Source organism: Scyliorhinus canicula, chromosome 6 (genome assembly GCF_902713615.1).
Source record: "Scyliorhinus canicula chromosome 6, sScyCan1.1, whole genome shotgun sequence".
Classification (NCBI taxonomy): domain Eukaryota; kingdom Metazoa; phylum Chordata; class Chondrichthyes; order Carcharhiniformes; family Scyliorhinidae; genus Scyliorhinus; species Scyliorhinus canicula.
The window spans coordinates 126,940,030-126,957,875 of NC_052151.1; the positions used below are offsets into that span (position 1 = coordinate 126,940,030).

Sequence of the window (17,846 nt, forward strand, 5' to 3'; positions counted from 1 at the left end):
TGTAAACCAACCTTCTGTGACTCATGCACTAGCACACCCAAGTCTCTCTGAACAGCGGCATGCTTTAATATTTTATCGTTTAAATAATAACCCCGTTTGCTGTTATTCCTACCAAAATGGATAACCTCACATTTGTCAACATTGTATTCCATCTGCCATCCCTGCCTTGTACCCGGATGTAATGCAAAATTTCTCCAATACCGCCACCAAATAACTCCACTCCACTCGGTCAAACACCTTTGCATCTAAAGCCACCGCTACTTTCCTCTCCCTCTGCCGGAGAAAGCACCACATTCAACAACCTCAAATTCGAGGATAACTGTCTTCCCTTCATGAACCGCGTCTGATCCTCCCCAATCGCTTTTGGGAGACACACTTCCAACTTTAACACCAACACCTTTGCCAATATCTTGACATCTGCATTCAGCAGAGATATTGGCCTATATGACCCACACTCCACTGGATCATTTTCCTTCTTTAGCAACAGTGATATGGAAGCCTTCCCCATTGTTGCGACAAGGCATCCCTATCCATCGCATCCTCAAACATTCCCACCATCTGTGGCGCCAGCCTATCTTTAACTCTTTTATAAAATTTGACCGGAAACCCAGCGGGCCCAGCCGCTTTCTCTGCCTGCAACCTGCCATTCACCCACCTTCCCCTCCTCTTCCCCCAAAAGTTCCTCCAACCCTATCCTCTCCACCACCCCCAACCTCAGACACTCCAGCCCATTCAGAAACTCCCTCATCTCCCACTCCTCCTCTGGTCGCTCCAACCTATACAGGTCAGCATAGAACTCCTCAAACACCATATTAATCTGTTCCGGAGCCAGCCACCACCAACTCCCTCACCATATCCCGCACCTGAAATATCTCGCTTGCCGTGCCCTCCCTTCGGAGCTGACCTGCCAACATGTGCCCTGCCTTCTCCCCATACTCATAGAATCATAGAATGTACAGTGCAGAAGGAGGCCATTTGGCCCATTGGGTCTGCACCGGCACTTGGAAAGAACACCCTACGCCTCTACCCTATCCCAGTAACCCCACCTAACCTTTTTGGAAACTAAGGGGCAATTACGCAAATTTACTCTTAGACAGCTCCCCTCACCCTCCTCAGCTGAAGCACTTCTTTCCCTGTGGACATTAGGTCAAACCCCGCCTAGAACTCTTTCCTCTTTGCCCGGATACCCGTGTCTGGGTCTCCTGTGTTCCTCCCGTCCACCTCCAAAATCTCTTCTATCAGTTGTTGGCGTTCCTCCCTCTCCTCCCTCTCCACCTTAACCTTAAACAATATCACCTCCCCCCTTACCACCGCCTTCAGAGCCTCCCACACCACTGACCATGAGACCTTCCCTGCGCAATTAAACTCCACATGCTCCTCAATCACCTTCCCTGTCTTGTCACTGAAGCTCCGGTCCGCCAATAACCGCACATCCATTCTCCACCCAGCTTCTGGCCTGCACCCTTCTCCAAAACGACATCCATCCGATGCAGAGCATGATCCGAGAACACTATTGCCGAGTACCCTGACCTCTTAACCCTAGCCAACAGTGCCGTTCCCACCACAAAAAAGCCATACCTCGAATACACCTTGTGCATCAGGGAGAAAAACTCTCCTTCCCTTGGTGGGTATCCAGATCCGGGATGGCACCCGACGCTCTCCTCACAAACCCTACATAGTCGCAGTTGGGACCATATACGCTTGCCAACGCCACCAACCTCCTCTCTAATGCAACCCGTCACTACACCCCCCCCCCCCCCCCCATGATCAGCCACCACCTTTTCCATCTGAAACCTCACTTTCTTCCCCAGCAATATCGCTATCCCCAGACCCCTACTATTAAACTCTGAATGAAACTCTGAATGGGGCAGCAGGGTAGCATGGTGGTTAGCATAAATGCTTCACAGCTCCAGGGTCCCAGGTTCGATTCCCGGCTGGGTCACTGTCTGTGTGGAGTCTGCACGTCCTCCCCCTGTGTGCGTGGGTTTCCTCCGGGTGCTCCGGTTTCCTCCCACAGTCCAAAGATGTGCGGGTTAGGTGGATTGGCCATACTAAATTGCCCGTAGTGTCCTAATAAAAATGTAAGGTTAAGGGGGGAGGGGGGGGGGGGGGGGGGGGGGGGGGGGGTTGTTGGGTTACGGGTATAGGGTGGATATGTGGGTTTGAGTAGGGTGATCATGGCTCGGCACAACATTGAGGGCCGAAGGGCCTGTTCTGTGCTGTACTGTTCTATGTTCTATGAAACACCTGGCTCACCCAACCCTTCCTGAGCCACCTGATCCTTTACTCCACCTTTCACACCTCCCAGGTACATCGAAACCTGCTCGACCAGGTTTCAATGACCACGGTCTCTGCTCCCACGCTCCCATTCACTAGCCAACCTTTGCTTGGTAATCCAGTGACACCTACCAGAGCTCCATCCTCCTCAGTAACCTAGCCCCACATACCCCAACAAACCCCAACTCCTACATATCAAAGAACAATACAAAACTGTACCCAGAGAAAAAAAGGAATCAAACCAAAAACTTCAAACACGTGTAAATAAATATAAACAAACCACCCTCTCCATTTGAGACAGAAACAAAACCCCAATCAAATAGAAAGCCCTCTGTAAGAACAAACACCATCCCTGTCCCAACCAACCAAGACCAACTCTGAATTCTCATCTCAGTCGCAGTCATTCCGTCTTAATGAATGCCTCCGCCGCCTCCACCATTTTGAAATAAAAATACCTTGAGTTGTGCGTCACTCTCAACTTCACAGGTTAGACCACTCCAAATCTCACTCTACTGCTATACAATATTGCGTTCACCCGTCCAAAGATTGCCCGTCTTCTCGCCAGTTCCACCGTCAGGTCTTGGTATAGAACATAGAACAGTACAGCACAGAACAGGCCCTTCGGCCCTCGATGTTGTGCCGAGCAATGATCACCCTACTCAACCCCACGTATCCACCCTACACCCGTAACCCAACAACCCCCCCCCCCCCCCCCCTTAACCTTACTTTTTTAAGGACACTACGGGCAATTTAGCATGGCCAATCCACCTAAACTGCACATCTTTGGACTGTGGGAGGAAACCGGAGCACCCGGAGGAAACCCACGCACACATGGGGAGGACATGCAGACTCCGCACAGAGTGACCCAGCCGGGAAACGAACCTGGGACCCTGGAGCTGTGAAGCATTTATGCTAACCACCATGCTACCATGCTGCCCCTAATATTTGTATATTTGTATATTGTATATTTGTATACCAACGCCTTACCACTTCACCTCTCATCTCTGCTTTGCCCAACCCAAGACCTTCTCCTTCATGTGGAACCTGTGAAAACAGACTATAATTGCCCTTGGTGGCTCATTCGCTTTATGCTTTGGCCTGAGTGACCAATGTGCCCTATCCAACTCGTAGTGGGAGGGTTATTCCCCCTCTCCCATCAGCTCTGCAAACGTCTTTGCAAAGTACTCAGTCAGCCTCGGGGCCCTCCACCACCTCAAGCAAGCCCACGATTCTCAGATTTTGCCACCTTGACCTGTTCTCCAGGTCCTCCGCCTTAGCTCTGAGCTCTTTGTTGGCTCCTCCACCCTCAGCAGCTCCTCACCCATCAAGGTGAACTGGGTGCTATGTTGCGACAATGCCTTCTTCACCCCTTTCAACTTCTTTCCTTGCTCCCGCACCTTGACCAATGTCTTTATCACTGCCGCCTTTACCAGGACAATTGCTGCCTCCACCCAATCTTCCGTTGCAGTGAACATCTCCCTCCGAAGCACCTCCATATGCTTGGCAAACAGCCTCCCGACCTCTACCGACATCACCTCGGTCAGAGTTTCCACTGTGAGGGGAGCAGCCCCACCCGACAATCCAACCCCCATCATCTTTCTTCCTACAAGACTCACAGACTCATTGACCGTGGACGTTTGCTCATCCCCTTCTTTCCAGCACCCTTCTTCTGGGTCTTCGACATTTCATGTCTTCCTTATAACTTCCCCACGCCAACTCATTCACAAACTACCCCTGAAACAGGGCATAAAAGTCCAAAAACCAGAGACTCTAGCAAGAGCGACCTGACGTGCGACCTCCAACTAAATGATGCCACCGGAACTTCTTACTCACAGGTGCAGTCAAAATGTATTTTTAAACTTTTAGCATTAACGCCATTGCTTCACCGGACGTTGTGTGTGAGTCTGGTCTCGAGAATAGTATCTTTCTCCTGATATTTAGTCGATAAAAAAGTTTTTTAAAATGATTTTTCCTGCCTCAATCCTCGGCGCCAGTTTTCTCCTCTGTTTTATTTCTTGTTAATGCACAGAGCAAAGGTATGGAGGTGCCCATACTGGATTTTTGTAAAACGTGATGAGAGGTTTATTCAGGGTGTTGCTCACACAATTAAGGATGGTGATCTTCCCAAAGCCTACGCAAACACTCTGCTGATGTCACTACACAGAACGTGACTCTAAACCAGCTGGAAAGTATTTTTGGAGACATCTTAAATTATCAAATTGCGAGAGTAAAATTTGAATATACTTCATCTGGGGCCTCTGGATTGCTAGCGTGGCAATATAATCACTGCATTATCATATCCATCACCATTTGTATTGTAATGTATTATATATTGCTTTTCGGTAATTAACTTTTGGAATATCACTTAATAAGCCTGCAGGGATGATCGATCTTCCATCTTTCACATAGCAACTAACTCTCCTTGTACCTCAATCTGTCAGATTCTTCTCTAATGTGAACTCTTCCAAGACAATGATTTCATTTGAAACATCATGTGATGATGGAAATAACTTGCAACAGCGTCCTTACTTAATGCAACTATTGACGTCTGGTTATTTCATTACTCATAGTGTCCAATCTAAGTGTGTGCAATCATAATAATCTGTAGAACCATACCTATATTATAGAATGCTTGAGAATCTTCAAAACTATTTCAGCTCTTTTAAATATGGCTGTTTTTTCTCAACAGGAACAGCATACTGTCAGTTTATGGATATGCTCTTTCCAGGCTGTGTCCTTCTAAAGAAAGTCAAATTCCAAGCAAAGTTGGAGCATGAATACATTCAACATTTTAAAATCCTCCAAGCAGCCTTCAAGAAAATGAATGTTGATAAAGTATGTGCTCAAATTTAGAAAAATACTACTTTTTTAAATTATAGAGTTGCTGAGTCTTTCTTCATGTCACATGTGCAAAGTTTTTCCCCTTGGGCTGGCACCTCTATGTGTCACCTCTATGTATTTTCCCTTGGACTGTCACCTCTACTGGGCGGCATGGTAGCACAGCGGGGACCCTTCACAGCTCCAGGGTCCCAGGCTCGATTCCCGGTTTGGTCACTGTCTGTGTGGAGTTTGCACGTTCTCCCCATGTCTGCATGATGTGCTGTTGGTGGATTTAATATTCCGAATTCTCCCTATGTTTACCCGAGCAGGCGCCAGAATGTGGTGACTAGGGACTTTTCACAGTAACTTCATTGCAGTGTTAATGTACGCGTACATGTGACAATAAAGAGTATATTATTATTATGTAGTAGGGTATTGGTTCTTGTCAGCAAAAATCATTTTTAAGGGCTGTAGAGTGGCGCAGCGGTTAGCATTGCTGCCTCACAGCACCAAGGTCCCAGGTTCTGGGTCACTGTGTGGAGTTTGCACATTCTCCCCTGTGTTTTGCGTGGGTTTCACCCCCCACAACCCAAAGATCTGCAGGGTAGGTGGATTGGCCACGCTAAATTGCCCCTTAATTGGAAAAAATGAATTGGGTACTCCAAATGTTTTTTAAAAAATAATTTTTAAGGTTTTCTGTAAACAAACATATGGTATTATTTTCTGTTGTTCCTGTATTGAATCTGAAGATGTTTTGGCAATGTAACAATAATGAGCAACAGAAAGCATTTTCTAAGCATAAGATCATGTGTAACATTTTCAACAAATCAAAATTAAAGTGTTGATGCAAATTTGAAGCAGAAACAATGTTCAAAACATTCAGGTCAGACTCTTTGGAGAGATCAGACAAATAAGTATTTCAGTTGTGAACCTTTCACAGAACTGGAGGGACATTATAGATGATCAGCCGAAGGGAATTGAGGGAAGTATGTACCTAAATATATGGGAACATATATGATCAGTGAAGTGTTTGAGTGAAAATGGCTGACAGGATAGTAGAAATCAAATACATTTGTGAGACACTTAGAATGTGCAAATAGCTCAAGAGGAGGCAGATAGGTATCGGTGATGGAAACACAAAAATCAAGTGAAACAGAGCAGGTTCAACTGACACAAGCACCTGGGAGAAGTATATAAACAGGTCTTCGAGTGGGTACGTTCCATGCTGGCAGGCAGTCTATACCAAGGCATCTTGCCAGTTTTTGTACTTCAATCTGTCTGCCTTATCCCTATTTTCCTTTCACACCCTGTATCTGACTGTCTTTGATTTGAATCTTATTGACACATGTTAAAATCAGCACTATTATTTAACCATCTCTGTTTCCCATCCAAGAAATCTACAGGTCGTTTATCTTGTAGATTAATATGTTCCCTCAGCCTTTCCTTTGTTCCTTTTAAATGTTGCTTATCTGAAATATATTCTAGTTCTGATTAAATGTCCACAGATTAAATGTGGACAGATTAAATGTCAATTTGTTTGTTCTCTCGATGGATGCTGCCTGAACTGCCTAGTGTAGATAACATTTCAATTTTTTCACAATCTCTATCTTCCAGCAGAAAATAGACCCCTACACAATCAATAGCTCCCAGCTCAAATCAGTTCTGTTTAGGCCAAGCATGTTATATGTTTAATGTTTTAATCAATGCATCAATAAGAAACTTAAAGCTAAATGCTCATTATTTGTATAGTAGAGACTTTTTAATGGCAAAAATGCTGCTGTTTAACCAACACTTTAAATGTATGTGTTTCTAACTAACAGTATATGTGAAATGATGAAGAACATATACAGTAACATATCCTGAAAAGTAAGTTTTTCACGAGAAGATTGAAATGGTAGAAACTAATCCATCGCATATTATATGGCTAAATGCATTGTCTGACAATTTGCATATGGACTCAATTGCTATTTATATCTGTATAAAGAATTGCTATTTTGGATAAGTTGCACTAAAACAAAATAGTAGCATAGCAACAGCAATTTTTTTTCAAATTATTTCTCAAGTGTTTCTGGAGAATTTCTATCCTTTTAAAATGTTAAGCAATTGATTGTCTTTCAAGTGAGTTAGTTAATTTGTTTCCATGAATTGGCTTGCACCATTAAATGCTAGAAAAAAAATATTTTATTTCTATGTATGTATTAGCAAACCAAGCATTGAAAGCCTAAATTTCTCATTCCAATTTCTGGTATTTGTAGCAGATTTTATTTAAAGTACATGGCAAGATATTTTCTACTTGGATTCTGAGTGCACAGTAAAAATCATTTGTGTTTGGGGGAGCAGGTGGCTCGGGATTGGGCCTGGCTCCAGAAATTGAATTCTATGAGCTGGTGGGCAGGGCCAGGGCGGATTTGTTGAGGTGGGCTAGCCTCCCTCGATCATTGGCAGGCCGGGTGCAGGCTAAAAAGATGAATGTTTTGCTGCAGTTTTTGTTTTTATTCCAGTATTTACCGGTCTTCCTGCCGAAAGCATTTTGTATGGGCCTGGAACAGTTGATTTTGTTGTTTGTCCGGGCACGTACAGTTGCAAGGGTTCGGAAGACGGTGCTTCAGAGAGGGCGCAGTCTTGGGTGGGGTGGGGGGGGGGGGGGTTAACCTGCTGTGTTATTATTGGGCGATAAATGTCGACAAGAAGGTGTAGGGCTGAAGTAGGGAGCTTGGGGGGGGGGGGGGGGGGGGGGCACGGTAGCACTGTGGTTAGCACTGTTGCTTCACAACACCAGGGTCCCAGGTTTGATTCCCACTTGGGTCACTGCCTGTGCAGAGTCTGCACCTTCTCCCCGTGTCTGCGTGGGTTTCTTCTGGGTGCTCCGGTTTCCTCCCACAAGTCCCGAAAGACGTGCTTGTTCGGTGAAATGGACATTCTGAATTCTCCTTCTGTGTACCCGAACAAGCGCCGGAGTTTGGCGACTAGGGGATTTTCATAATGTTAATGTAAGCCTACTTGTGACACTAATAAAGATTGTTATTATTATTATTGAGGCAATGTGGTTGAGGATGGAGGCATGCTCTTGTAGGGGTCGGATTTCAGGCGCCCCTTCCGTTTGCCTTGGGGAAATATTCAGGTGGTCCAGTGGTGGTAGCCATGCTGAAGATATGACGGCAATAATTTCGGCAGCATTTTAAGTTAGGGGTGGGGTCGAGGCTGATGTTGATTCATGAGAATCATTTGTTTGAGTCGGCAAAAATGGATTCTAGGTTTCGGGGATGGGAGGAGCGATGGGTGGTGAAAATGAAGGACTTAATCTTGAAAGGGCGGTTTGCGAGTTGGAGGATTTGTCAGAGAAGTTTGGATTTCCACAGGGGAGCTTTTAGGTATAAGCAGGTGAAGGATTTTGCAAGGATGGTTTTCCCAACATTTCTGGTGACACTTCCCTCCTCGTTGTTGGAGGGGTTGTTGTGGGTGATGGGACTTGGAGTGGGGCATCATCTCGGCGATTTATGGGAGAATTCTGGGAAAGGATACGGTGTTGTTGGAGAGGGTCAAGCCCAAGTGGGAGGAGAAGTTGAGAGTGGCGCTGGAGGAGGAGTTGTGGTGTGAGGTGTTGCGGAGGGTGAATGCCTTGCCTTTGTGTGCGAGACTGGGGGTAATACAGTTAAATGTGCTTCACAGGGCACATCTGATGACGTCAAGAATGAGACGGTTGATTGAGGGATTGGAGAATATTTGTGAGCGGTTTAGAATAGGCCTGGTCAAAAATGTTCTGGCCCTACTTGAAGATGGAGACGTTTTGGAAGTCTTTTTTTCAGCACCATAGGAGACTTGGGGCCCAGTCCCCTATTTCTACATTTGGGGTGCTGGACCTGACGCATCTGCGGACAGGGGTGTGGGCGGATGCTTTAGCTTTCGCCTTGTTGATTGTTCACAGGCAGGTCCTGGTGGGGTAGAGGCCAGCTTCTCCATGCTGTGCCTCAGTGTGGCTGGGGGACCTGATGGAGTTCCTGTATCTTGAGAAGGTGAAGTTCACCTTGAGGGGGGTGACTAAGAGGTTCCACAAGAGATGGGGTCTACTTATTCTTCACTTTAAAGAGCTTGTTATCGTCAAATGCTGCTTGGGGGGGGGGGGTTATTCTTCGAGTTATATGGGGGTTGATAGGTAGATGTGGGGGTTATTTTGCTATTTTTGTTGGGGGTTGTTTTGGTTTATATATAAAATGTTAAAAAACAAAAAAAATATTTAAAAATAAATCATTCATGTAGTTGTTAACAAAATATACTACCTGAAATTGATGAGAGAGTTTAATTATTTCCTAGACGAAGATTCTTTAGTCCCAATTGTCATAATGGTTGTGCTGACAAAACTGTCACTGGCAGTGGTATTCTCCGTTCCTGCCGCCGGCCAATGGGATTTCTGATTGTAGCTGCTCCATGCCACTGGGAAACCTGGGGGCGGGGGTGCGCTGCCATTGGAACGGAGAATCCCGCCGGCGGAGAATTCACCCCAGTGTCTTTCTTTCGTATAGTCCTGGGAGCTTTCATGGTTTTGTGGTTTGTGATAGACTGATTCTAAATGTATATAATGGACAAAATATGTTGAAGTACTGAGAAAATTATCTAAATAATCTAAAATTAGGAACTTTGCTACAGCATAAAACTAATGTTTTGTGAATTCTTGCTTCATGTGGCTCATCAAGGCATTACACCGTTGGAAAATAAAGATATTGTTCATTTTTCTTACATCATATATACTTTATATTCAGATGAATCAGGTCTGTCACCTTGCAACAGAAATCACAGGATTCCTTCATATCTTCCTCAAGCGGCTGGAAGATCTCACTTATTCCTTTGGCATATCTAAAACTTCGATCCAGGTTCCCTCGTGTTTCTCACTCTGTTTACCAGCAGTAACAGTATTGTACTATTGTCCTTCCCTCAGCATCAAGTTATTAAACTTCTTCAATCTGATAAACATTTGAGTTTCAGTTTTGTCATTTACTGCTTCATTTAAATTTAATATATTTTATCACTAACTATTTCAAGCAACAGACTCACTGGGCTGGAACTCCAACTCTCGCAGTGAATTCGCAGACAGAGAATCGATGTTTCTGCAAGAAATCGGGACCGGCGGCAGTTCACCGATGCTGCGTGCTCCGAAAAGCGGCGTACTTGGGGAGTACGCCGCGCCGCCTGGGACCATTGCCAGAGGCCCGCTCAGCAATCCTTCGCCCCCGAACAGCCGAAGTCCCGATGGCGTGGAACTAATGTGCTCCAGCCGGTTGGGATGCACACGTGGCAGCTGCGGAATCGGTCCGTGGCCGCCCTGGTTGGGACGGATCGGAGGCTAGGGGAGCCTTATGGGCGACCGGGGAATGTTCATGCACAGGTTGAGGGTTGGGCACGCGGCCGATTGGGGGGTCTCTTTCTTGGGTCTGACTCTGCGGTCCGCGTCCGCCATGGAGCATGGCGCGGCCGCTGGAGGCCGCCGCCGCCGTGCGCTTGCGCGGCCTCCAACCCTGAAGTGCGGGGGCCCGTTTCTGCAGCAAAAGCTGAGAGATTTACTCCGGGTCCCTACGAGCCCCCTGCAGGGCTGGGAATTAGTGGTCCTTTCACGCCAGTTTTTCTGGATGAAACTCCACCGTTTTGACACCGGCGTGGGGACATAGTCCCAATAATGGAGAATCGAACCCCCTGTCTTTCATCTGTGTAGCATCCTAAAAGAAGTATGACAATTAGCTTTCAAGAAGCATTTGTTGAGAAAATCTGACTCACTGGAAAAGATTTCTGGACCAAAGAATGGCTTCTACTTCAAGTGAAATTTTGAAGTTGAGATTCCAAACTAACTAGAAGCACAAATTACTTCTGGTGCTTCCTAAGATGTGGAAGAACATTATATTTAGTCCTGAGTAACCCACATTAGATTGGATCTGAGATGGGGATTGTCAAGTTGATTGGTTTTCTGAGAGCAATGTTGAGCGAGTTGTACCATCTTTGAATGAGAACCTCTCCCCTGTTAAACTTTGATAAGTATCTTCCGCAATGTGAGCTGGTTTTAACAAGTTAGTATCAGGTGTGTGTATTGGTCTAGTTTGTTTTATCCCAGACATGGCTTGAGCAGCTGATAAGTCAGTGGTACTTCATTGGTGTCCACATGTGATCTTATATAGTAGTAGCTAACACTGCTCTGTCATATTTTAGCTGGAATGCTTGTGTATCTCCAAGCTCATGGTTCTGTGATCCAATTTTAATTTGTTGAATTTGGTCAAATGATTTTTAGATCCTTGGTGCGTAGGGTAAATCTTGTTTGAGCTTAATCCTATTACCATCTTATCTATTCTGAACGGTACAGTGAGCTATGGCCTATTGATGTGCTATTTCTATATATGGAAAACAGAAGGTTTTTTTCTTCTTTCCTTTTGTGGATTCAATAACTTGGCATGGAAAGATTTGGATTACTTTCCTCAATCGAAGAGACTAACTGTGTAAGCCCAGAAAATCTAATGAAGTTATCTCTAATGTTCTTCAAGTAGATAAAGAATGGAAACCCTGCCAAAATATGAATACTCTGCAGCTTACAAATACAGATGACCACTCAAAGGTATTGAGTGAAATTTGTCCATCTACAAGCGATAAACGTTTTTTGAGGATTCAACGAGCGCACAGCTGTTTGAGAATCTGAGGAGACAAGTTTGAACTATTCAACAAATTAGGTGTCAGTCTCATTCTGTTTAGAGACATTCTATATGTTTGGTTTTTGTGTTACTGGCCGTTCTGCGTGGCACCTCTCGTGTGTAGAAAATTCCTGCAGTATTAATGAGCGGGGCTAGGCTCATTTCCCAAGTTGATTCACTATCTGAAAGCAGTCAATGGTGTTTTCAGATCATGTGAATATGATGTTTTTATACCGTTGGTATCGGTGATTTTTCATTCTTTAAATGTATTTTGTCCTCAACGTAGAGAGTTTTATAATCAGCTTGTGATAATCCTTTTATTTCCTTAAACTTTTTTTTATAAACTTAAGAGTTTCCAATTCAGTTTTTCCAATTAAGGGCCAGTTTAGCATGGCCAATCCACCTACCCTGCACATCTTTGGGACAGTGACCCAGAGCCAGGATCGAACCTGGGAACTCGGCGCCATGAGGCAGCAATGCTAACCACTGCACCACCATGCTGCCCTTACTTAAACTTTGCGCACTTCTTCACTCTTGAGATCAAATTCCTTGCACCAGAAACAGTTGGTCTCATGGCGCTATTTACGTGAGACAAGTGTCTGAATAACATGTTTTGGTGCTGCAACCATTGTACTTTGGCATTCAAGTGCAGCCATTCTTGGATCTCCTTCATATTCTTTATGAAAACTTGTTTCATAAATTTATTTCTCTCATACTGCGGACAGAATTTCTGCCCCATTGTGTTCCTTAGAAGTTGATCGCAACATTCACTGTTAATATTTTAACACGGGATGCAATTACAATGGATTGGATCAAGGAGTTGTTGCCCTAGATAATTACTTTCTTCTTTGATCTAACTCTGAAGTGAATTTACGTCCAAGCTGTATATTGTGAGTGGGTAATGGAATGTATTTCTCTGTCATATTTCATTGGTTGGTTTGGCAACTTACAAGCAGAATTAAAGATTATTCTGCTGAATCTATGACTACTTAATGGATTGATTTTGAGAAGGACTAGCTATAAGGTAGCTACTTTGAAGAGCTTCAAGATATTCCTAAACATCGCTGTTTGGATATATCTGCTGAAGAAAATACAGCCTTTGCTACATCTGTTCTCTAAGCTGGTCTAAGTCAAATCACAGAATTGCCCATCTCCATTTTTGCTACTACCATGATATAATTGCTTGTATGTGGAGGATAAAAATGAGGAAGCAAATATGATGACCTATTTTTGGTATTGGTTCTTCTTCATTCTTTAAGTGCATTTATCCTCCACATAAAGAGCTTCAGTCTTCCTTCCCCACTGTCTTCATACTGATTTGGAGTGCTTGGAGGTTGATTGCTAATTTTGTTTAATTTCTCCTTCGTTGTATCACCTCGGTCTACTTTCAGCCACCCCCATCAAAAATACCTAAGGAGGGAATCGGGATCGCTGACTTGTATACAGTGTGGGAGTGAGGGAGATCACATGGCTGTTGCGAAGAACATTGTTAAAAGGACAGAGTCCTGTGATTTCCCCCATTGGATGACAGACCTGATTCATCTGTATGTGGTGGATAAACTCCATTGAAATCATGAGGAAGACAATACCAAGGTACGTCATCTTCCTTCACACAATGCAATAGCAATGGAAAAGTGCACTGTTTCAAAAAATTGGGAAATGCCATTCAGTGATGTCAGTCTTTATCTTTTCAATGCATTAAATTGCTCAAATGGATTACTGTCTTGCAATTAGCTGAAATATTGGCATTTAGTTATCTATATATGTGCATGTGGTATAGATACACACACACACACACACACACACACACACACACCATATACATATGTCACCACAGTTCCAGAGGACCATTGGTTCACCACTTTGAGAGCTGACTGGGGGCCGGTTAGCTCAGTTGGTTGGATGGTTGATTTGTGATGCGGAACAACGGCAACAGCTCGGGTTCAATAATTGTACAGACTGAGGTTATTCAGGAATGCCCCGCCTTCTCAGCCCTTGCCTGAAGCGTAGTGACCCTCAGGTTAAATCGCCACGAGTCAGCTCTCTCTCAAAGGGGCGAGCAGCCTATGTTCCTGTGGCGACATTTACATATGTATGTATAGTATATATTACATATATGCAGTCTAATAATCTTTATTAGTATCACAAGTAGGGTTACATTAACATTGCAATGAAGTTACTGTGAAAAGCCCCTAGTTGCCACACTCCGGCGCCTGGTCTGAGGGAGAATTCAGAATGTCCAATTCACCGTACGAGCGCGTCTTTTTGGGACTTCTGGGAGGAAACTGGAGCACCCGGTGGAAACCCACGCAGATACGGGGAGAATAGGCAGACTGCGCACAGACAGTCACCCAAGCGGGAATCAAACCCGGGAGCCTGATGCTGTGACGCAACAGTGCTAACCACTGTGCTACCGTGTCACCCGCCTTGCATCTACCATGATCTAGTAGACTGGCAGAACATTCTTAAGGGACTGAATGATCTACTTGTGTTCTTCTATCCTCATGTGTATCTTAAAGGTAACGGATATATGATTGAAATGTAGAATTAGTTACAATTGTTTTCAGAGGTTAGAAGCAGCTTTAATTATTTGGTTTTGCCAAATTGGATTTTTTTTTAGAATCACTGGCAAAACTACCATAATCACACCAGACTGGGACTACCTGAGTTGAATATGAGTGATGATCTGTTTGTCTCGATACATGTTGAAATAAATATAAAAGATTTTTACAATAGGTAGTAACCTTTGAATGAATACCTGATTCAATTGCAATTCAAAGTAATACTCCTATGTAGCGTTAATGTATTACTAATATCTATTTTGTGCTGGGCAAGGAGAATTCTGATGGTCATAAATTGAAGTTCTTTATTCAGTAATTACAGTAAGGAATTGTTTTGTTAGGTGTGGATCACACGGATACAATATCATAGTGGTTATGTTACTGGATGAGTCATTCAGAGCATGTGAGTTCAACCGCGCTATTGAAGTTTGTGAATTTACACTCATTATTTTTTAAATGAATAAAAAGCTGGAAATTGAAACTGGCATCAGTAAAAGTGGCCAAGAAGCTGCCAGAAAGGCCATAAAAATCTAACTGGTTCAGTAATGCCCTTAAAGATAGATCACCTATCATCCTTACCCTGTCTGGGAAAAAATGTGACTTAAGTCTGGCACAAAGGGGCAGCATGGTGACGCAGTGGTTAGCACTGCTGCGTCATGCCACCGAAATCCGGGTTTGTCCCCAGCCCCGAGTCACTATGCATGGGGAGTTTGCACATTCTCCCCATGTCTGTGTGGGTTTCACCCCCACAACCCAAAGATGTACAGGTAGATGGATTGGCCACGCTAAATTGCCCTTAATTGGGGAAAAAAAGAATTGGGCACTTTAAATTTTATTTAAAAAAAACATCTGGCATAAATATGGCTGGCATGATGTGGCGATGCCGGCGTTGGACTGGAGTGTGCACAGTAAGAAGTTTTACACCAGGTGAAAGTCCAACAGGTGTGCTTCAATTCACTAGCTTTCAGAGCGCTGCTCCTTCTTCAAGTGAATGAACTGTAAGGTTCTAGAAACATATATATAGACAAAGTCAAAGATGTAAGACGATGCTTTGAACGCGAGCATTTGCAGGTAATTAAGTCTCTGGACCTGTAAAGACTTAATTACCTGCTAATGCTCACATTCAAAGCATCGTCTTGCCTCTTTGACTTTGTCTATATATATGTTTCTGGACTCTACCTCTTCATTCACCTGAGGAAGGAGCAGTGCTCCGAAAGCTAGTGATTTGAAACAAACCTGTTGGACTTGAACATGGTGTTGTAAGACTTCTTACAATATGGCTGACTGTTAACTGCCCTCTTAAGTGGTTCAGGAAACCTCTTAGTTGCATCGAACAGTTGCAGAAAATATGAGTAAAACCAGTCAGGCCACTAGGTTGTGACCCAGGCATCGGCAAGACAAAGACAAATCTCAAGTGGCAACATTCCCCTCACTAGCATCTGGGGATCTGTGCCAAAGTTGGGAGAAGTGTCTCACAGATTCCAAACAACAACCGGACATAGTCGTCATCCTTGACAGTGCCTACTAAAATCTTTAATCTCCCTGATCTAAAAGAACAAGAGCAGTAGGTACACAGGAACATCATTACCTTCAGATTCCCAATCCACATCTTTGCAACTTGAACATGTTGCCATTCCTTTCTCATTGCTGGTTTAAAATCATGGAACTCCCCACTTAACAGTAGGGTGCAAGTGTCTTGACCACGTGGGCATGACCCTTTAAAGAGAAGACTCAACATGGTCTTCGCAAGACCAACAAATGCTGGACTTGCTAATAACACACCTCAAGAATGAATAATAAATTAAAATAAATTAGATGCAGGTCAGGTAATTCTGGAGTCCTAGAAATATTAACCACAAGTCAATATACTGCTTAGTTGTGTTTCATTTTTCCCGCGTGCTTTTACTGGCACCTGTGATTTTCCAATCTGTGCTATAGAAAATAATTTTTGTAGAATAACTCATTCCTTAGATAATATTTAAAACTTTTTCTTATTTTGAAAACATAGTTTTTAATGACCTTGAAAAGATGGTAGTGCGCCGTCTTCTGATTTGGTACTGGTTGTACAACTGAGTAGCTTTCTGGCTCCCTACAGATGCTAATTATACAATGGATTCTAGTATCATGTGTTATAACTGGGTACTGAAATGGTTAGAATTTTAGGACAGTCCAGCAGCTTTCTTAGCCGTTTTCCAGCCAAGTGAATTCAGTTTGGGATTTGCATACTCAACTTTGATCTCATGATCTCAAACAGTCAAACTTACTAGTTTTCATTATTTGTCCTCATCCATATAATTTGGATTCAGGGACAATAAATCTGATCTTGTAGCTGCCATCACTATTATTTTTCATTTTAATGTAAGTTGACAGTGGATACTTCTCTAAGTGCAAGTGCTATTCCAAAGAATAGTACAGCAAGAGCATTCTGAATTTATATAGCACCTTTATCATAGGAATATGTCAAAAATTCTCAGGACAGTAATTTGACCAAAACGAAACTGAGCCCAGGAAAGAGATCATAGACAGACTAATCAAAAGTTTTGTTGTGAAGGGGGTTTTAAAGAGTATCTTGAAGAAAGAGATGGAGAGATTTAAGGTGGGATTGGGTCATATTTTGTTGATGTCACAATCTCCGGTGATCGGTAAGTGGAAGTGAGGATGTATAAGAGGAAAAAATTGAAAGATAAATCTAACTCTATATTTGTCTCATGTAATTGAGCTACAGATTGCGTCACAATCTCATCGTTCTTCCTTTCCTGCTCCTGTACTTTTGAAGTAAACCGGATGACTGATGTGGTGCTGCTACATTTGAAGCATTTGTTTTAATTATTAATGCCCACACCATGCAAATATGTCAGTCAAACGAAAGAGCAAATCCATAATACAAAATTGATCAGTATTTGAATATATCTCCCATCGTCCTGGGGATTACATTGATATAAGAATAGTAACAAAGTATGGAATAAAAACAAATTGTAGGCAGAATAACGTTTCAGAATATTATTCCAAGTATATCGAAGGCATACAATTATGTTTAACAGGCCAGTCATTTTGACCCACTAGAAGAGCAGCTTGTTTGATACATGTGTAAGTCTCTGCTCTAAGTCCTTATTATCAATCCCATATTTAGGGCAACACGGCGGGGCAGTGGGTTAGCCCTGTTGCCTCACAGCGCCGAGGTCCCAGGTTAAATTCCGGCTCTGGGTCACTGTCCATGTGGAGTTTGCACATTCGCCAACGTGTTTGCGTGCGTTTCGCCCCTACAACACAAAGATGTGCTGGCTAGGTGGATTGGCCACGCTAAATTGCCCCTTAATTGGCAAAATGAATTGGGTACTCTAAATTTAAAATAAAAATCCCATATTTAACCAGATGCTTAACTCGCTGTTGTTTTTTTTTTCCTTAAAAGGAATTAGCTTCGCATTTGCTAGCATCCACTATTTGTTAAAGGAAAAATATTCTCATTGTTCAACTTGAGATTTGATTTCCAGCCTAAATGGGCTTTTGGAATTAGCCCATATAA

The 17,846-nt window shown here is 43.5% G+C and overlaps 1 protein-coding gene across 2 annotated transcripts in view; it reads left to right on the forward strand.

Moving 5' to 3' along the window:
- The window catches only part of LOC119967486 (microtubule-associated protein RP/EB family member 3-like), a 124,457-nt gene that overhangs the window by 31,290 nt on the left and 75,321 nt on the right, over positions 1 to 17,846 (forward strand). For both annotated transcript variants that reach the window (XM_038800107.1, XM_038800108.1), the window contains exon 3: positions 4,967 to 5,112. In XM_038800107.1, coding sequence (XP_038656035.1) covers positions 4,967 to 5,112 — 146 coding nt within the window. The remainder of the gene's footprint in view (positions 1 to 4,966; positions 5,113 to 17,846) is intronic.